Here is a 20,785-nt window from a genome sequence, read left to right as displayed (position 1 = left end):
AACTTGCCCACGGGGCTCCTGGGCAGAACGCTGGCCGGGGAGGTGAGCTCTGTTTACGAGTCAGGGGAGCGAGGCTGTGACCCCTAAAAGGAGAGGGTTCGGCTGCAGGTCAGCAGTAATCGACCCTGATGCATCGGGTCGGAGGGTGGCTGACGTCTGTGGTTTGGGGTCAAACTGTGTCTGTCACAGAGCTGTGTGCCCTCCTAGTTCCAGGCCTGGGAGGGCAGCCCAACATGGCAACGGGATTTTGCAGAGGCAGTCAGGTAAGAGGCGGTCACCCTGGGGTAGGACGGGCTGCCACCCAAAAGGATGGGAGGCCTCCCGGGAGAGGAGGCGGCGGGGGCTGGCGGGACGAGGCTGTGAGCATGGGGGCTGCAACCCCGGAGCTGGAGAAGCCGGCAGGGCCCTCCCTGAGCCTCGGTGGGGGGCCTGGGACACCTGGACTCGGGAATCTGGCCTCGGAGCCGGGAGAGGATGAGTTTCTGCTGCTTCGGCCCCAGGCGGTGGCGCTTGTTACAGCAGCCCCAGGACCTGATGCCAGGTCGTGGTGGCTGAGGCTGCGGCGAGAGACCCAAGGGGCCGCAGGACCTGGAGCTGAGGGCCAGGGCCAGTGTGGGAAGCCCTCCGCACCTCCACAGCCTGGCCTTGGGGGCCACGGGTGGGGTGACACGTGGCCACACAGGTGCCAGGGCTTATTAATGAGGTCCCTGGTGGGGGACGCAGAGGTATCACAGGACCTGGTGGCCCAGGGAGGGTGGAGTTTCGAGAAAGGCTTTCAGGCTCTGCCCCAGGAGTCCAGATAAAGGGCCCCTCGGACCTGTGGCCTCCCTGCTGCTACACAGGACCGAGCCCCAGCCCGGCTGCCCTCCCAACCGGAGCCACCGCGGTCCGCTGCGGCGTCACTCCTCGGGCTGCCCGTTAAACCCCAGCGCTCCGCTGGGCGCCAGATCGGCTGAGGAATCAGGCCCCGTGTCAAGGAACCCTCTGCGGGATGGGCCAGTTTTCTTGCCGCAGGAGAGGTGTGGACCCGTGTTGACGAGCCACCCTCACCTCTGCGGGGCTCGCTAGTGGCGCCGGCCACGCCTCTGCTTTGACATGAGATTATTATAAACGTGGCATCCGATTGTCTTTTGTGTTCTATTGATCCCCGTTTCATGCGGCTGCAAAGAGCCTGTTCTTCACCCATAGATTAAGCACAGCCCAGTGTTCAGATAGTTGCCATGGAGATGCAGCCTGAAGCCTTAACCACTGGAGGAAGGATGGGCGCCGCCGGGCTGGGGCTGACACAGAAGAGGGAGTCCCTGCCATTTCAGTGACAAGACAGAGAGTGGGTACAGCGGTTGGGGGCCCACACCTCCCTCACAGACCCCCCCCACCCCCGCCCCAGCACTGGGGAAGCTGCTGGAAGGAGTGGAGGAGCACAAAGGGACAGCCCGTGCAGGGAGGGTGGGGGGAGTGGGGGTGTCCACCCTGCAGCCTGTGGCTTAGAAAGAATTCAGTCCGGCCCCCAGCCAGGGCTGAGTGAGCTCCTGCCATGTGTCAGTGGTCACCGGAGGCTGGAGGCACCTGGTGGGTAGGATACAGGTGGGCTTCCCTCCTGTGCCCACAGGTTAAGGCCCATGAGAACCCCCAGAACTCAGCTCAGCCTGAGACCAAGGACTCAGAAACCCTGAGACCTCGGACTGTGAGACCCTGAGACCCTGGGACCCTGAGACCCTGAGACCCTGAGACCTCAAGACCCTGAGACCCTGGGACCCTGAGATCCTGAGACCTGAGACCCCAAGGCCCTGAGACCCTGGGACCCTGAGACCCTGGGACCCTGAGACCCTGGGACCCTAGACCCTGGGACCCTGGGACCCTGAGACCCTGGGACCCTGAGACCTCAAGACCCTGAAACCCTAGGACCCTGAGACCCTGAGACCCTGGGACCCTGGGACCTTGAGACCCTGAAACCCTGGGATCCTGAGACTCTGGGACCCTGGGACCCTGAGACCCTGGGACCCTGAGACTCTGGGACCTGGGATCCTGGGATCTGAGACCTCGAGACCCTGAGACCTGGGACCCTGAGACCCTGAGACCTTGAGACCTGAGACATGAGACCCTGGGACCCTGAGACCTGAGACCCTGGGGCCCCGAGACCTAGGACCGTGAGACCCTGGGACCCTGAGACCCTGGGACTCTGAGACCCTGAGACTCTTAGACCCTGGGACCCTGAGATCCTGAGACCCTGAGACCAGGGGACCCTGCCCAGGAGGGAGGTTCTGGGAGCCCTGTCCTCCAGTGTGGGGGGATGGCCAGAACCATCGTCCTGCTCCAGGCCGAAGGGTGTCCCCCCAGTGGATAAAGCTGGAGCCCTGACCCTCAGGACTGCAGCTTGTGACGTTAACAGAGGGTCGAACTGCAGTGTCATCAAGCCTGGTCCTGGTCTGTGTGACGGCAGCCCCCAGAGTGACCCACCCACCACCACCCTACCCGCGGGTCCCCAGCCGAGTGGGCGTGGTGCCCCCAGGGGAGCTGGCAGGCCAACTCGCAGGCCCACGACGGGCGCGTTGCTACGCGGCCGGAGCCACCGGGGCCCACCCATGAAAAGCCAGAGTTTAAGACCTTCCTGAGTTCAAAGCCGTGAGGCCGGATTCGGAAGGAGACAGGGCTCTGCCGTTGGCCCGGACTCTGTCCGTCGGTCCTTGTTGGAGAAGCCGATCTGCTCGCCACCAGAGAGAGGACGCGGGCCTGGCGGTGGGGGGACAGCGCTGGTGGGAGTGAGCCTCACGCTGGTGGCCTCTGCTGTTCCCAGAGAAGCTCGGGTCGGCCCCCTAGTTCTTGTCCCTCTTTCGAGCGATTCCCCCGTCTCGGGCTGAGGGTTCTGGAACATTACATTCCGAGGGTCCTTAGAGCATCCCTGGGGTTCAGCATCTCAAATGAAAATTAACTTCTGATCCCGCGCTAACCGGCTCGCGGACAAAGCTGCGGGCATCTCACAGGTATTACGCCCGCCCCTCTGTGACTTAGGGGGACAGCGCATCCCAGCAGGACACCTGCCGTGGGGCTGGCGGTCCCTCTTCTCGCGCCTCCTGTAACCGCGGCTGAAATGTCACAAAGGGCGGGGCCGGGGGCCCCCGGGGCTGCTGCCGCCACAGGCAGACAATTCTTCTTTCATTTTCCGTGACTCCTTCCCCGGACGCGGAATAAAAATTGTATTCGTCACTATAGCAACTGCCTCATCACAGGGCACCTCTCCTGCCTTAAATCACGGAAAGTACTGGAAAGGCACCGCGGGCCCACGTGACAGGCAACCTCATACAGCGCTTCAGAAGGAGGAGACGGGGCTTCATAAGGAGCTCGTGTCTGTCGATGCATCAAGAGCAGGTAATTCTATCAGACGTGTGTTTGCGAGATTTCCCTCCCTTTTGAGAAATGAGGACACGTGGGAAGAACAGCAGTTGGGGCTGAGCTTGCGGGCGGGGCCAGCAGAGGTGAGGATGGAAGGTCAGACAGCCGTGAACTCTGACCTTTGTCACCTAACCCTCAGGGCTGGTGGGGACTCCTCTGAGCAGCCGGCCCTGGCCAGGTGGCTCCAAAGGTTTTCCTGCAATTTCCCCTGCAGAGGTCCCTTTTCAAACCCAAATTAGGAATATTTACAAGTAAACAGGCCTTTCTCAAGACGGGTGCACTTTTTAGTATTTAGAAGAAAAAAGTACCAGTTTTCTCTGTCCAGAAAGGCAGATGGGAATGAAACAAGGTGATAAACAAAACAACATGCACAAAGCGACAGTGACCAGTGACGGGGGAGCCTGGCCACCCCAGCCTGGGAGGTGCGGGGGGGGGCCCCTCGCCCAGGAGCCAAGTGGGGCGGCCACGGGGCCCCTGCCTTCCCGAGGGAAGGTCACAGTCGCCCCCTGGCAGAGGGCAGTGACAGCTCCATCCCTCCTGCTGGTCGCCACCAGGGCAACCCTGCCAGGTGCCCCCAAGTCCTCACCCCGCACCATCTCCAGCTCGCCTCGGCTCCTGTCCCAAGAGGCCCTGTGGGCTCCTCTTTTTCACCGTGCTGACCCCCCAAATGCTCTGTCTTTCCCGCAAATGCCCGAGCCCCTGGTGCTTCATCCGACGAGACTCAGGCCTGAGCTCCGGCTCCCTCAGGACACTCCACCTGCCCGGCCCCTCAGGTAGGAACTCCCCCGCCACCTGCCCCCAGTCCCCTGCCATCGTCCCCACACACACCCAGGCCTTGGTCTAAAGCCAGAGGCATCTTTCTCTCTCATTTGTTCTGCCTGGGCGTAGGTACTTAAAAAGCACAATCTGGGAGTTCCCGTCGTGGCGCAGTAGTTAATGAATCCGACTAGGAACCATGAGGTTGCGGGTTCGGTCCCTGCCCTTGCTCAGTGGGTTAAGGATCTGGCGTTGCCGTGAGCTGTGGTGTAGGTTGCAGACGCGTCTCGGATCCCGCGTTGCTGTGGCTCTGGCGTAGGCCGGTGACTACAGCTCCGATTGGACCCCTAGCCTGGGAACCTCCATATGCCGCAGGAGTGGCCCAAGAAATGGCAAAAAGACAAAAAAAAAAAAAGCACAATCTGGCCATGCAAAATGGGATAAAGTATAAATTAAATTTCCTATTTGTCTCAGCATTAAAAAAAAAAAAGCACAATCTGAACGTTGAGAGGTAAGTCTTAGTTGGGACAAAATGAGGCCGAGGGCCCGGGAGGCAGCGTTTCCGAGAGACGGGCTGTCCTCCAGCTCACAGCACACACACCCCTCGTGAGCACGTGACGACTCGAGGGAACTCGCCACCCCCCTGCCCACACAGGGTGGCCTCCCCTCTCGGGCCCCTCGTGTGGATGTGCACACGTGCTCAGTGACTCTGCGTTCAAGTTTGTCTTTGCCGAAACTGTGAAAAATGGCATTAAAGATGAAACGACTGAGAACTATGCACACACACACGCACATGCGCGCACACACACACAGAATCCATATCCATCTCCCCGTCTTTACGCCTGTCCTGGAACCAGCGGGTGTCACCACGGGGGGACTTGGCGAAGGGGCCCTGTCCTTGCCACTTCCTGGGAATCGGTAAGGATGTCACAATAAAACGTTCCAAGATGATATTAGTGAAACTGTTGGAAAAGGAGAGAACTCGCTTAGAAGCCCACCTGTGGTGTCCTCGAGCTGACCCTACGTTTGCACCTGGTCCTGCACCTGCACGACAGACGGATCTCACCGCGGCCCTTAAGTTCGGAGTCCTCACAACCAGTTTTCATGAAATCAGTGAATACTGTGTATTTGATTACTGTAGTTAATTTCCTGGGACTTCACACTTAGGTCCGTTTTGGTTTCTCCAAAGATTTTTTTCATTTCCTTATTCAGGCAAATATCCTCTCTCTCTCTTTTTTTTTTCTTTTCTAGAACCGCACCCGCGGCAAATGGAAGTTCCCAGGCTAGGGGTCCAATCGGAGCTGTAGCCGCCAGCCTACACCACAGTCACTGCAACGCGGGATCCGAGCCGCATCTGCGACCTACACCACAGCTCACGGCAACGCCAGATCCTTGACCCACTGAGCGAGGCCAGGGATCGAACCCGCACCCTCATGGTTCCTAGTTGGATGTGTTAACCACTGAGCCACGACGGGAACTCCCCAAATATCCTCTTAAGATGAATTTCTGGGACGTAATTTGAGCTGAAGGGTAAGTTTTTTGTTTTTTGTTTTTTTAAGCTATAGATTTCCCACTGTCATGCTACTTTCTAAGTTTTTTTTAGACTTTTGATATTTATTAAAGAAACCAAGACCCATAAGCCCTTCCAAGGACAAGACTTCAGATTGGACGCTGGGACTAGAACGCCCACCAGCTCCCCACTCGAGCACCCGCTGACACCCCCGTCCCTGGCCACAGGGCTTCCTGCCTCATCACAAAATTACTTCGCGGGCAGCCTGCGGGAGAAGCCAAGGTCACCTGGCAGTACTATCTACACACCTGCAGATCCTTAAGCCTCATGAGGGCAAGTGCCTGCTCCCTGCATGGTGACAAAAGTGACCCTGGAGGGGTCTGACGGGCTCCACCCCCTTCTCTGGGGGGTTTACTCTGCACCTTCCTCACACCTTGGCAAAGTCACCCCCAGTCCATCCAGACCCGCAGACGAGTCTCTGGGGCTCGGCTGGCACACTGTCCTCCCCGAGTGTCCCCGTGACTCAGGCCTTCGCCACCTGTATCTCTCTGCCCCTGATGGCCCAGGCAGGTGGCTTGTGACACCAAATTCCTCTCCCTGAGCACCTGGGCCTGGCTCTGATGCAGCCTCGTCCACCCTCTTCTCCCTGAAGCAGGCACAAGACCCTTGCGGGAGAGATGCCCACCCTGAGCCCAGAGGAGGAGCCTCCTTAACTCAAGGGAAGGTTCCGAACGAGCCGGCCTCGCTCAGGTCCCGGGTGTGCTGCGACCCAGGTCGTTTCTCCGCCGCATCCAGCACCCCCTCCCCCCGGCCAACCCAGGAGAACACGCCGGCTCTGCCCACACAGCAGGCTTCCCCCGCTTCCACTCCGTGTCGTGTTAAAACTCAGATTAAACAAAGGGGGCGCTTTGCTCCTGTTTGGCTAATTTCCAGAGCCAGCCAGGGCCCCTAAAAGGGTCCAGGAAAATCGTCTCCCTTTTCCAGAACCCGAGTGGATGGCCATCTTCCTCCTGCCAGGACTTGCAGCGGAAACACGCTCAGTGGGAGCCCAGCGCCTCCTGCCGCTGTGCCGAGGGGGCCGCACCCCCCACGGGAGCCAGCAGGTTAAGGGACCGTGTGCAGCACACCAAGAAGTTGGGCGGTGGCGGCCTCGGAAGCCACGCGCACGGACCTGCTCCCCTGGGGCCAATCATCTCAAACTATAGTTTCTTCCAGACACTGGCGTTTTTCTTTGTAGTATCATCACGTTCTTTTGGCAGAAACACGACTTTATCACTTTGAAAAAAATGTAAACAGTTTCAAGATAACAGGAATCAGGAGTTCCCGTCGTGGCGCAGGGGTTCACGAATCCGCCTAGGAACCATGAGGTGGCGGGTTCGATCCCTGGTTTTGCTCTGTGGGTGAAGGATCCGGCGTGGCCGTGAGCTGTGGTGTAGGTCACAGACGCGGCTCAGATCCCATGTTGCTGTGGCTCTGGTGTAGGCCGGTGGCCACAGCTCCGATTGGACCCCTAGCCTGGGCAGCTCCATATGCTGCGGGAGCGGCCCTAGAAAAGACCAAAAAAAAAAAAAAAAAAAAAAGAAAAGAAGGAAAGAAAGAAAGAAACAAATCAGATTGTGAAATACGTCAAAATACCACCGACCTATTAGGAACACGGGCATGCACCATGCTCTGTTCATTTCCTCTCAATTTCGTTTCGAGATATTTCCATTTGGCGTAAAAGGTTTGAATTCCACCGTCTGTCACCACACGGTGAATCACAAGCACCAGGAAGAGAGTCTACACATGCTGTTAGATTTTGGGGATGCAAACTCTGCTGTACTTGCCCGAGTCAGGAACCAGCAGAGACCTTGCCGTCAAACGCATTTTTAAAACATCACGAGCATCAAAATCAGCCTCGACGTGGCACTCGGCAATGAAAATTAGAAAAAGAACACTGTTGGCTTTTCAAGCGTATCTCCACTTGCTCGTCTGCTCCCACTCCCGCCACCCCAAAGCCACGCCCGATATACAAACGGCGCCTCCCTCGTCCACACTGGGGATGGTTCAGGCGGAGCTCGCGGTCGGGACCCTGGGCTTGGGCCCCCGCAGAACGGCCTCAGGCGGCTTCGAAGGTGACAGCAGCACTGCCTTTGGAAATGGAGAGCTGCCAGCCAGGAAAGTCAGGGGACAGGCGTGCTGGCCCAGGGCAACCCCGGGGGAGCCCAAGAGGACAAAGGTGATTCAGGGACAAGAGGACTGGATGAGCCTCTCAGCCACGTTTCAATCCGTGGATGAAATAAACGGCCTGGGGTTTGGTGGGGGCGGGAGAAGGGCCCTCACCGCAGCAACGCTGGGAGGACAAGGCGTCTGAGATCAGCAGCGACCGCTGCGGCCGGCAACGGAGTGTCCGGGCCATGGACGGTGGCCCTGAACTGTGGCCGTGGCGGTGGGCAGCAGGGCCAGGCCTGCCCGGGTGTCAGGAGAAAACGGGCTGACGGATCGGCTCAAGGAGAACGTTGGAAAGGTTTGCCATGAGGAGCCAGGATGGAGGGACAGAGCCCGACGGGTGAGGGTGGCAGTGAGTCAGCAGGATGGAGCACGGAGATGCAGGGGACAGGCTGCAGTGGCGGAAGGGAGGCCCGAGGGGGGAGCACGCGGCTGGGGTGGGGGGCAGGGCTTGGGGTTCCAGGAGGGAGGTGTCGGCACCACCTTCAGCATCACCATTACCTGCTGGATGGTGCCAACGGAGGAGGAGGGCAGGGGGAGGGCGAGGCCAACGGAGGAGGAGGGCAGGGGGAGGGCGAGGGTCCCCTGAGATCTGCGCTTGTGGCTTCAGATCAACCGGCCAGCAGGGCCTCCCACTGCCCACTCCTCTCAGCCAGGAAACCATGGCCAGTGGACGGGCCGCGAGGGGCCTCCCAGGCCTGGGCTCCACATCCTCCGTCCCCAGGGCAGCCCTGCTCCGCTTCCGCGCTCCCTGCCCACTGCTCAGTGAGGACAGGGTGCCCTGCACCTGAGCCTCCTCTGACCAGGCGACACCAACGGCCTGCACCCGAGTGAGTCAGCCTGGATGTGTCCCAATCGCTGGACGCGGCATCAGACAGGACCCCACCCGAGGCGGCCTGGGGGGAGGGGGAGGGGATGGGCCTGGATCCCCCGAGGCATCGGGCCCTTCCTGCCCCTGGTCACTGTGCCTCCAAGGGGCACAGAGGGTCTTCGTCCCCCTCACCCGCGCTGGCTGCTAACGCGACAGCGCCTTTAACTGTATAACGTTAAACGGAAAAGACAAGGAAGTCCTTGTCCTCAGCTGTCAAAGCCTCGTCGACCAGCCCAAGACGGGGTGGGGGTGGGGGCAGATATAACCGCAGCACCGTCCAGTCCTCCCCCGACTCTGCATGTGCTGGGAACACAGCCTCAGGGCTGGTGCCCCTGCCAGGGTCCCCCCCCACCCCCACCCCGCTCAGCACCACGTCTCTGTCTGGGGAGACCTGGCAGCGCTTCCCCCAGGAAGGATGCTGGGCACAGGTACCTCTGCCCTGAGCCAGGGCTCCAAGGGAGGCGAGCGCCCTCGACAGTCCACGAGCCATCAGCTGCGCTGTCGGGACCGAGCCTGGGCACAGGTCCGCAGGCTGAGGGCCATCAGCTCGACGCTGCTGGAGTGTCTGCCTGACGGCAGCTTGGCGGTGAGGACAGATGCCGGATGGGTGCGGGACCGAGGAGGCACCCCGCATCCGCGGCTCTAACGTGGACGACACATGTGCACCCCCAGAAAGAGCCACCTCTCCTCCCGACTCAGGCCACAGCTCGGCAACTGGGCAACGTCTGATGAAGGGACCCTGCTTTTTCCAAAGGCTCCAATGTTTTTTTACCCGCGACCACTTTGCTCCGGGAGACAGGGAATCCCGCTCTCAAAGGCAACCCCAAAACAGCGTCGAATTAACCAGGCGCACAGATGAACACAGCCCCAGCCGACTGGCCCTCTGACGACCCAGCCCCACGTCGCAGCAGCGTCGCCCGCCCGAGCCTGCCAGGCACCCCCCCTCCGATGTCTGGAGACCACGGCGCCCACAGCCACTCACCGAGCCGACTCCCGTCTGAAGAACTTTTAGCCCAGACATTTTTTCCAGTTTGTCCTTGTTGTCACCTGTTCGGAGAAACGAAGCAGTCAGGGGTCAGCTTGGCAAGACGAGCGTTCCCAAGCCCCCCCCGAACCCTGCTCCCGTGGAACATTCCCTAAGTCACCCCTCGCATCGCCCATGTCAGGGGTGCTGGGGTCAAGCCTGGGGGGGAACCTGGGCGGGGGTTCCCCACCGAGGGGCTGGTGGACGTGGGGCCAGGGCAGGTGCCTCCTGCTTTGCCCATAAAACGTCGGTGCAGGAAACGCACAGCATCCTTGAGGAGATGGGTGAGAACGGGATGCAGACCTGTTCCGCAAACTGCAAGGCTCTGATGGTTATTAGGTGTCGCATCGTGGGGACACAGTCCCGTGAGTGGCCCGCCCGGGCATCCAAGAGCCCCGGCCACAGGCAGGGCGGAACCCTGCCTCCGTCTTAGTTCCAGGAGCGGCCTCATTCCCTCTTCCTCCTGCCCCTTCGAGAAACATCCTCTAAGCATCTGCTCCGGCACGATCCTCACCCTAGTTTGTTCCTGGCTCAGAATGAGGAAGAATCACCCCCTTGCAGAGAATGAGTCCCCCCCCGCCCCCGCTTCCATCAGAACAAGTGGACAAGCCCTGGACACAATTAGCAGCTGGAAATGAAAGCCCAGTTAATCCCGACGATGCCAGGGCGGCAAAGCCTCGGTCCTCCCTCCCGGAGAGGAGGCTGTGTCACAAAGCAATTGACCTTGGCTTACGATGCTGTAGAAATAGTCTTTGGGATAAAGCCCCTGTCATTTTGGAAATGAAAACCAGGAAAAAAAAAAAATAGACTTTTACAGCAAACCCCAAGAACGAAGAGTGCACGGCGATTGTGATTAGTGCTGAAGGAGGCAGCAAGAAAACAGCAATTACCTTCACCTCTTAGTGCAAAACACTTGCGTTCGTCTTGGGGGGTGAAATGATATCTTTTAGAGGGATACAAACCGGATCCCGGGCTGGCCTGTCCCCCCCCCCCCCCCCCCGGGCCCTCTCTTTGTCTAGCACAAAGTTTCTCCTTTGGAACACACGAATGTTCTTTCCTACACTTAGGTAATTAGGCTCTGAGAGGGAGACAGACGCAAACCCAGGCTGACAGCACCAGCGCTTTAAGGGACCCAGCCGGGCTGGGGGGGAGCAGAGGGCAGGGAGGGGCCGAGGCCCCGGTGTACCCTGAATGGAGGAGACTGTGCTTTAAGAGATAGAGGATAAAGCAATTGATTTTCACGTTCTGCGAACAAAGCAGGCATTTTACTGAATGGCAGGCTACTTGGGGAGGGAGGGGGGGCGGTGGTCGTCAGAGGGAGGCTTGCAGGCCCGGCGCACAAAGCACATAGAGATGGAAACGAAAAATACTCCGCTCTTGCTGCAGAGAAGTAACAGCCATTCAGGCTCAGGCACGACCACGCCAGCCCGGCAGCAGGAACACAGACGACCCCAGCAGGGCTGTCTGCGATAGGGGCCCTCCCTGGGCTCGGCCGAGGAGGGTATGGACTCGGGGGGCTGTGTGGCAGCCGAGGGGTGATCCTCGGGTGGGCCTCGTCCTGGCTGGGTTCTTAAAGCAGGTGGAGGCCTGAGGGGACCGCAGGCACCTGCTCTCCGTGCCTGAAACCACCTGCTCACCCCTCCGAGCTCTGGGTGCCGGGCGGCCTCCCCAGCAGAGCCGTGTCCTGCCAGGATGTCAAGCTGGCACAGGGCCCCCTCAGGGGAGACAGAGCACCGGGGCCAGGCGTGACCTCCACGCACGGATGAGAGTAGAACGTAGGGCAGGCCACCTGAGGACCTGGGCTTTTTGGCGTGGAATGTTATCTTTTGCGATGGCGGTTTTTAGTAAACGCCTCAAAAATTGCCGGAAAAAGTAAAACCGGGTCTGAAGTGGCTCCAGTCCCATCTGAAATGGATTTTGTTTAGGTGTTTATGTGTCTCCAAAATGCCCATCTGCCCGCATTTTAACACGCCTGCTGCTGGGCTGCGGCCCCCTGACCAACCCCGAGGCCTCGGAGGGAAAAACACGTCTCTCCTTGTCCCCACCCTCGGGGGAACGCAGGTCACGGAGAGCTGCTGCCCCAAGGCCTGCCTGCAGGACAGTCTGCCTCTTCCTCGACCCTCTCTCGTCTGATGCACTGCGTCCTGCCTGACCCCCTCCCAGGAAGCCAAGCCTGGCCAGGGCAGTGTGCCAGCACTCTCGCGCACTGGCTCACCCGCGGAAGGCATGTTTCTCTGAGGGCATGTTTCTCCTTCTCCGAGGAGGAGAGGAGGGACCTGAGTTAGAAGGACCAGCCCAGTTCCCCTCCCCACTGGGCTTCCTCACCAGGTCCCTGCCATGCTCACTTTACGGGAGGCCCCCGGCTCGCGGGGTCCCGGTACAGGGATGAGGTCTGGGGTCTCCCTGGCTCTGTGTGCTCCTTGGTCCAGAGGTGGATAACCTTTGGCCACCAGCTCTTCGTCGACTTCAAGGAGGCCCAGCCCCTCCCCAAAAAGGCTAGTGGCTGTGTCTGGGGTGTTCCCAGACTGAGCAGCGGGGGTGGGGTCTGGTGTCTACACTCTAAAAACTCCACCGGCTCCACTTTGGACAGAAGTTTGGCCGAAGAGAGCATCACCCCCTCCCTCTTGTCCTTGTGTCATTATGTGCCAGGCGTGGGGCACGCTGCCAAGGGAGCCTAGCCCCCGGAGGTGGCTTCCAACCCGGTGGTGCAGGGGGCCCGGGACAGACGTGCTGCGGAGGCGAGTCCAAGAGCTGCGGGAAAGGGGCTGGAATGTGACCGAGTCCCTTCGCATCCTTACGAGGGACCACTGTCTCCCACGAGCGTTCCATTAGCACCTGGGAAAGGGCTCCAGGAGCAGCACCTGCTCCGAGGTGTGATGGACCAGGCCAGGCAGGTGGCTGTCACGGTCACCTGAGTCAGACACCGCGTCTGTCCCTGATCCATCTCACCCTGCAACGTCGGGTCCATCCTTCAACCTATTAAGCTCCTCACCTGACGCGGGGTGTGGACACTCTCCGCATGAGGGCCCCTCCCCCAAAACAAACAGAAAACCTGCAGGCTTGCGCATGCGCACACGCACAGCCCGGCAGACCAGGGGTGGACCTGCTGCGAGCACCCGCACAGTAGTTCGCGTTGAGGTCCTGTGCCTTCGCGGCTGCTGTTCAGCAAGTAGTGGATCTACTCAAGCGCCCCTCTGCCTGCAGGTCCCAACGGCTCCGAGGACGGCGGGGGCGCTGCGCTGCGTGGCGCTTGTTCAGGGGGATGGAGGGGCCGTCCAGAGGCCCCGGGTACCAACTCGGTCCAGGTCCTGATCCTGCCGCCCTAGCGTCCAGCTCCAGGTCCACCTGTGCTCGGCCCCCCTCCTCGCCCGGCGGGCGACACCCGGAGGGCCCGCCTGGAGCTGCGCTTCCCTGGGATCCTGAGAGGTTTCCAACCACACCGGCACCGCCCCCGCCCCCGCCCTCGACGGCTGTAGGTGCCCGGGGCGGGACTTCAACCCCCTTCTCCCACTTGGCGGCTCTTTTGCGATGGCTCAGTCTTGAGCATCCAGGCCTTTGAACAGCACCTGGCCTGCTCCTTACTTAATTAAATGTTCTTGGTGTTTGAAATTTCTCATCGATGAGGACGGTGGACATGCAGAGACAGCACAAGGGTGCCTTTTTCCTGGCACATGTGCAAGGTACACAATTGATCCCAAGCATAGCCCTTCTGGTTTTTTTTCTTTTTGCCATTTCTTGGGCCGCTCCCGCGGCATATGGAGGTTCCCAGGCTAGGGGTCTAATCGGAGCTGTAGCCACCAACCTACACCACAGCTCATGGCAATGCCGGATCCTTAACCCATTGAGCAAGGCCAGGGATCGAACCCGCAACCTCATGGTTCCTAGTCGGATTGGTTAACCACTGCGCCACGATGGGAACTCCTGGTTTTCTTGTATATTTACTTATTTTAGCTCAAATTGCCCTAAAAGAAAAACAAGCGCCAGAGTCTTCAGCATGTCTTGCAATTTTCAGGCAGTTCGGGAATCCTCCCTGGGTTATTCCCACACACATGGCCCTGTGTGTATTTCCTGGCAGCGTTCCCTACGTAGCTGCGGCATGGATCTCCTCCTGTCCCCTTCCTGCCGCGCGGAAGCTCGACACAAACATGCCCCGTGTGATCCTGTGTCCTATCCATCACACAACCCTGGGCTGTGACCTCAGACCTGGTAACCTGGGCGCCGCCCCTGCGTCCGCCCAGCCGGCACCCCTTCTCCCTGGAAACACCTGTCACCCCCCACCAGGGTGGAGGGCAGCGCGCTGCCGTTTTGTCAGGCTTTGCTGAAGCCTTTTGAGGGGAAAACAAAAGCCTCGCTTTGGCCGGATGTTCTGTCGGACGTCAGCTCCGAGTTATCCTGAGGGCCCAGCGCCGACCCGGAGCTGGTGGGCGTGAGCCGCGGGGCAGGCCAGGACGCAGAGAGCCCCGGAGAGGCTGCTTTAATAAAGGCGAGAACAATGCATAAAGCCCATTCTTATCTTCACGGGAGACAAAAAGGGTTTCCAAACACAAAAAGAAGTCCTTTAAAATTAAATTCGCTAGATGAAGGATATGCAAATTACCTGGAGAAGCAGAACCCCACAATGTTCTCAAAATTCTGCAGTAGCCTATTTAATTAGTATTTTAATTTATCAGAATAATTCTGTGCACTTGACAATTTATGCTGCATTCCATATAATTAAGCACGTAGCTACAGTGGAATAATTTTGCCTCTTTTCTTTATTCTCGTGATTTTAGCCTGAAAGGATGTGCAGAAGTCTCTTCTGTGATCTAAATTGCCACGGGGACAACTTAATGGCTGTGCCCCATTAGAAAGCCTGAGGACAGGAGTCGGGGCGTGGGGAGGGCAGGCGGCCACAGGGGCCATCCACTCCTTTGGGAAAGGGTGGAGCCCGGCTTCTGGCAGGGCCAGAAGTGCTGCTCCTGGGGGGCACAGATCCGCGCCCCGCATCTATTTCCGCTTGAAGAGAAAGGCGTGCCCTCTGCACCCAGTCACCCCCAGAGGTGCCTGCAGAAGGCAACAGCTGGGACCATCTGGGGACCGCTGACGGGACCCATGGCCCCCCTCGTCCAGGGATCAGCCTTATTGAAACGTTCCCTCGTGTCATCCGGGAAGTGACCTGACCTTTCCTTAGAGGTGCCAGCTGCTCAGAACCTGGGCGCGGTTCTGGGCAGGGGAGCAGATCTGAAACATCTTGCTCCTGAAGCCCCACTGGCCTGGCCCTCCTCAGGGGTCCAGCAGGGCAAGCTCGTGCACACCTCCCCGCTTCTGAATGGGGCGCGGATGGCGGTGGGGGGGGGGGAATTTTCAGAGCAGAGCCCCAGGTGAGCAGTGGTCCTCCCAGGGCCAGAGGTGAGCTGCCCAACACCTGCCCTACCATGGCCAAGCTCAGGGCTCCACCCATCAAGGCACACAACACTCGACCCCAGGGCCCTGGGCCCGGGCAGCTGATCCACCTGCAGACCCGCAGGTGAGGGGCAGCGGACCCACATCCAGACCGCGAGTGGTGGCATCCGATTCCATCTCCTCGTGTCCTCTGTGCAACACGCTGCTGCCACCTAATGCCACGCAGGTTTTCAGGTTGTTGGGGGAGGGGCCTGGGTGGGAGGAGACTCAAATCAATTAACCTGTCAAATGTGCCTCTCACCGAAGCAAAGGATTCTGCCCCAGAGGCGCCGTCCCAGCAGCGCTGCACTCGTGCCCTGCCTTCTCTGCGCCAGTGGGTGGCTCTGCGCGGTTTCACGGTGGGCGAGGCGGCCGAGGGGCCCCCAGAGCAACTCCTCTTAGTGGCCGATGTTCCTGGGTGTCAGTCTGGGCGTGACGTCATGAGCCACGCTGCTGGTTCATCACGGTGGCAACCAGATGGATGCTGACGCAAAACTGTATATATTTTTTATAAAAATGACTAAAATGTGACTACATTTCCAAAAGTAGAATTAAAAATTCAGCTTATTTAAACACCTTAGATTTAAAGCTTTGTTGTTTATTAATTCTATTTTTATAACTAGAAAGTTCATCCTAAATACTTTATTCCAAATATTTTAAAGAAAAATACCAATTTTTTTATAACTACGATAGTTCTTTTTGAATTAAAAAAACATGCCTTTCCGAAGGCATATAATTTTAATTTGCAATTTTATATGTTTCATATTTGAAAATACTTTGATATTTGATAATTGTGTGTAATTACAATTGGATCATTTCTGTCTACATGCACGGGTTTTATGAAAAGCTTCTTTAAACAATACTATCAGTGATTCTGTGAAACAAAGGGAAGAAAATACATTTACAAGTAAATATACTATAATTTAGGAATTATATAGGTCTTTAACTCATTACTTCTCCACAAACTCTGCTAACGCATTAAGAAGACACCCAAACATGCAGGATAATAATGCAATACAGCTGTCTTTTATATTTGGCTGGTTTTCAGAAACAAAACCCATAGCTTTATGCATATTTAAGTATGTTTTCATTATGAATATATATTTCCCAGGCATGAGGGTAGAATGCTGACAGCTCGTTAGTTGTGTAGACTCTTCACTACTAGAAACCCAACATGGGGCCTCCCTCTGTACTTGGCCTCTGTCTGGCCAGCCTGGGGGCGGGTTCCTTCCCAGCCTGCAGCCCGGTGGTCCTGTGACCCTGCAGGTCAGTCATGGCACCCTTGCGAGGCCCTGCCAGGCTCATGCCTCACTCGGGGACAGTCTCAGGTCTCTGCCACAGGTGCAAGGCCTTCACTGTCCCGCCTTCAGCCTTTGTCCTGCTGAGACCCCGGCCCCCCACCTCCCCGACCCCCATGGCTGCTCCCTCCAGCCCTGAGCACTCCTGGGAGGACACTCCTGCCTCAGGGCCTTTGCACATGCCGACTTTCCCTGGACCTGGTGTCCGTATGACTCGCCTCCTCCAGGCTCTTGGTCTAAAGTCACTTCATCCCACCCAGTTTCAAAAGCCCATCACCCGTGTTCAATACCAGGCTCTGCTTTTCTCCAGAGCCACCCCCCAACCAGCATAATGTGGCTTCTCTGTTTCCCATAGAGAACGTGGCTCATGGACAGGCTCTGTGCTCTGAGGCCGGGGCCCCGCGCTTGGGGCAGGGTCTGCACCCAGGGGCCGGAGACCTGACCTGCAGAGCGAACCGTAACCTCAGGGCCTGCTGGTGGTTTCTGCGTCGTGACTCTCTGAGCATGACCGTGAATTACCATGTCTCCACGTCACACGTGGTGCGGGGGTCCTTTCCACCCCACGGTTCCAGATCTGGACTAAGGCGTGAATCCTAAAGAAGACACCGGAGGACACCCCCCCCGCCCCCGCACTCAGAGCCCCCAGTGCCCGGGGCTGCCCTCTGCCAGCTCCGGCTCCAGACCACGTCGGGCACAGCTGTTCTCGGCACCACGGCTCATCTCTCCCACGCGGCCGTGTGAAGTCACGCGCGCGTGATCGCTTGTCACGACACGGCTGAGCGTCCCCCGGGAGGGCACTTGGCGGCCCTGGGGACTGCGAGTGAGGGTGGTGCTCGCGGCATGTGACCCCTCCCATGGCAGCACGTCGCCGGGGAGACGTCCTGACATTCGTGGTCGCTTCACGTCAAGTCATCTAAAGTCACGTGTCGCCACCGTGTTTGCTGTCTAATTTTGCCAAGTGGCAGAAAGAATGCCAACAATCAGGCAGCGTAACTGCTCTCCTGCCACTTGCTTACCAGCACCAGAGATGCCACCCAGGGCCTGTCCCTGAGGGAGGGAAGGGGGCCGCCCGTCGGCTCTGCTGCAGGGAGTGGGGTCCAGCAGCTCTTGCAGGGGGTGGGCTCCACCTGCATCCTCGGCCAGGTCCCCAAAGGCTCCGGGAGGGCCCGCCCGCATCACTGCGTCCCTGTGTGGCCCAGGGGCCTGACACCCGGGGAGGGCGGGGGGCAGGGGACCAGCCTCCACGGCCTCCTCAGGAGCCACCGGGGACCCTGGCCTCCCACCCCCACCTCCCGTTTGAGGAGACACCCCCTGGGGTATGTCAAACGCACAGAGAGCTGGCTTCTATGACGCGCCCAAGGCTCACTGTGCCGAGGGAGAAGAGAGCGATGCATCCATAAACAGACCGAACCGTGCACCTGACTGACACGTACAAACACAGCAGGCTGCTAAGTGTGTGCCTCCCGGGCTCCCGGAAAGCATCTCCCTTGCCAGCTCAGGGTGACTTTCTCCCGACGGAAATATTTTTAACGTTCATCTGTAATTCCAAATTCAATTTTCTGTGCTGATATTTCATTGAAGAGTCGATATTTTGTAATTTCATCAGATACATCTTGGCTATAAAGAATAGCCAAGACAGCAAACACCCAGGTCCCCTCCCTCTGGAGGAGCAATGCAACCTTTCAATCGCATCTGACACAGGGGGGGCCTGGCTCGTGGTCCCACCCCTGGCCACCTCCAGATTCCGGGGTGGCGGTTGCCTTTGCTGGGGACTTTCTCGTGCACATGCAACCTGTCTGCAGTTGCTGGATGCGATCAGACTAAAACACACACGTGCTTCTCCGTCTTGCTTCTTGTGCTGAGCTAACCCTAACCCTAACCCTAACCCGACATTTCAAGGCTTCGCCCCGCCGGTGGTTGGGACATTTTCACGGCTCCCTGGCTGCCTTGAATTGTAACGGTGCAATTGAGTGGATCCAGGGCTGTTTCTCCTCCCTACCTCTCAACAGCGCGGCCGTGAGCATCCCGGCCCGTCTCCAGGCGGGCAGATGTCCCCCAGGGGAACCGCTGGGACCGAGCCCTGAGGGGGCCACACAAATTGCCACGCCTGCCATCCGATCACAAGGGCGCCTGTGGCTCCCAAACCTCATCGGAATGTCAGACAGACGTGTCTGCCCGCCTAGTGGGGGTTGCTTGAAATCTCCCGGCGCTTTTTCCATGCACGCCTTTGATTCCCGATCAGATGGGTGTCTGGTGGGTCTGTTCACCGTTCACGCTGCCGCTCAGGTGAAGTTTCTGCAGTGCTTTTTGCCCATTTTTCTATCAGGATGTCTTTTTCCCTAAACATTCTGCACACAGATACTTGGGCAGTCATATGCGTGGCTATCTTATCTCGGTTTGTGATTTGACTTTTTACATTTCTTAGTTTTAATACAGGCTAGTTTATTATTTTCCCTAAGGTTTACCCTTTGAGAATCTTGTTTGGAAAACTCCCCTCTACCGCAAGATCATGAAGATATCATTGCACGTGCTCTTCCAAAAGATTTAAGATCTGCCTTTTACGCGGGAGTCGTACATCTGGCACGTGATCTTGGGGACGAGAAGAGGTTTATTCCTAAGCAGATGCCTCGTTTTCGCAGCACAATTTACGGAGTAATCTGCTCTTCCCCCTGGCCTGCGATGCGACTCCACCAGCAGTCGGTGCCACGGGAGGGGCCGCCCAGGTCTGTCCCCCCGCCCCCGCACCCCAGCCCATCTCACCCACTCGGCTCCCTGCAGCCTGTGCCCTGTGTTCCTGCAGGGGTGGCCCTGCCCGGACTGGCTCTCCGCACTACCCAATACACTTGCCAATCAGCCTGTCCCGTTTCCAAATAAATGCAAAAAATAAAACCAATGACTCTGCTGGGACGTTTGTTAAAATGTTATGGAGTCGGGAGGTTTGGGAGACTGAAGATAATTTTTCCCGACCTGGGAAGAGGCAGCCCTTCCCCGAGGCCGAGGCCTTCTCGTGCGTCTTTCAATGAGGTTTTCTAAGTTTCTCCGCTGAAAATACGTGCGAGTGTTTTTCTTTCATTCCACGGTAAGCGATCCTTACTTTCAGACGACACTTTCCAACTTGTCTCTAAGGACAGAAAGGCACTGAATTTTCGCAGACGACTTCGGAGCCGTGTCCCCCACGGCAGGACACCGTCTCATCCTCGGGACCGCCCCTGCGCGGCTGAGCAAGTGATGCGCCTGCCTGTCAAAGGCGATGTGTGTGCTCCCTGCCCGCTCACCGCCTCCTCTCTTTTCCCTTCCTGACCACAGGCCGGCGGGACCCATGCGGAGAAGCCTCCCCAGGGTGGTGGGAGCCCACCCCCTGCCTGATTCTGGGGCTCAAGGGGATAGTTTTAATGTTTCATTACTAGGTATGATAGTTCGGTAGGATTTTATTTATTTATTTATTTTAATTAAAAAAATTTTTTTTGGTCTTTTGTCCATTTAGGGCCAATTCCACGGCATATGGAGGTTCCCAGGCTATGGGTCCAATCGGGTCCACAGGCACGCGGGATCCGAGCCGCATCTGCGACCCACACCACAGCTCTCGGCAACACTGGATCCTCAACCCACGGAGCGAGGGCGGGGATCGAACCTGCAACCTCGTGGTTCCTAGTCGGATTCGTTTCCGCGGCGCCATGACGGGAACTCCGAGGAGTTTAAAATCAAGTTAACAAACTCATCCTGTATTACTGAGCATGTTTGTTATGCATAAATGCTAAATATTAGCAAATGTTGTTACCTACATTGACTCAGATAACCAAATGACTTTTCTTCTTTAATCCATATATGTGGTAGGTTACATTCATTATATTTCTGATATTAGAACTTAAATTGTTCATGATTTTTAAAAAAATCACTGGCGAGATTGCATTCCCTGCAGGTGGATTCGTTTGCGCATCTGTGGTTGGGGGGAAATTGCCCTCTCATTTCTCTTCTCTGCTCTGTCGATGCCGAGCCTGGTACCAGGGTGATCTCACCCCATGAAGTAAGGAGCCCCGGGAGGTGCTGGGTAGGACTGGGTTTATGCGAATGTGTGGGAGGAACGCTTGCTTATAAGATGCGTGGCCCCGACACTACTTCGTGGGAGGACGTTTAACGACAAATCCAGTTTCTTCTTTGGTTACAGGGCTATTCAATTTTCCTACCTCTTCGTTTTGGTCATGCTGTTGAAATTTTCAAATAAAGGGTCATGACGTCATTTATCCTCTTGCTGCACTTTTATAAATACTAGAGCCTCTGGATACTTGAATCACCAAGACCGTTTTTGC

The 20,785-nt window shown here is 57.7% G+C and overlaps 1 protein-coding gene across 3 annotated transcripts in view; it reads right to left on the bottom strand.

The window, feature by feature from the left end:
- Positions 1 to 20,785, bottom strand: part of PTPRN2 (protein tyrosine phosphatase, receptor type N2) — a 668,485-nt gene that overhangs the window by 246,035 nt on the left and 401,665 nt on the right. For all 3 annotated transcript variants that reach the window (XM_021079161.1, XM_021079162.1, XM_021079163.1), the window contains one exon: positions 9,718 to 9,782. In XM_021079161.1, coding sequence (XP_020934820.1) covers positions 9,718 to 9,782 — 65 coding nt within the window. The remainder of the gene's footprint in view (positions 1 to 9,717; positions 9,783 to 20,785) is intronic.

The sequence above is a fragment of the Sus scrofa genome, chromosome 18, assembly GCF_000003025.6.
Source record: "Sus scrofa isolate TJ Tabasco breed Duroc chromosome 18, Sscrofa11.1, whole genome shotgun sequence".
NCBI lineage: Eukaryota > Metazoa > Chordata > Mammalia > Artiodactyla > Suidae > Sus > Sus scrofa.
Note: the sequence above shows the minus strand (reverse complement) of the source record. Positions and strands in the feature narration are given on the sequence as shown.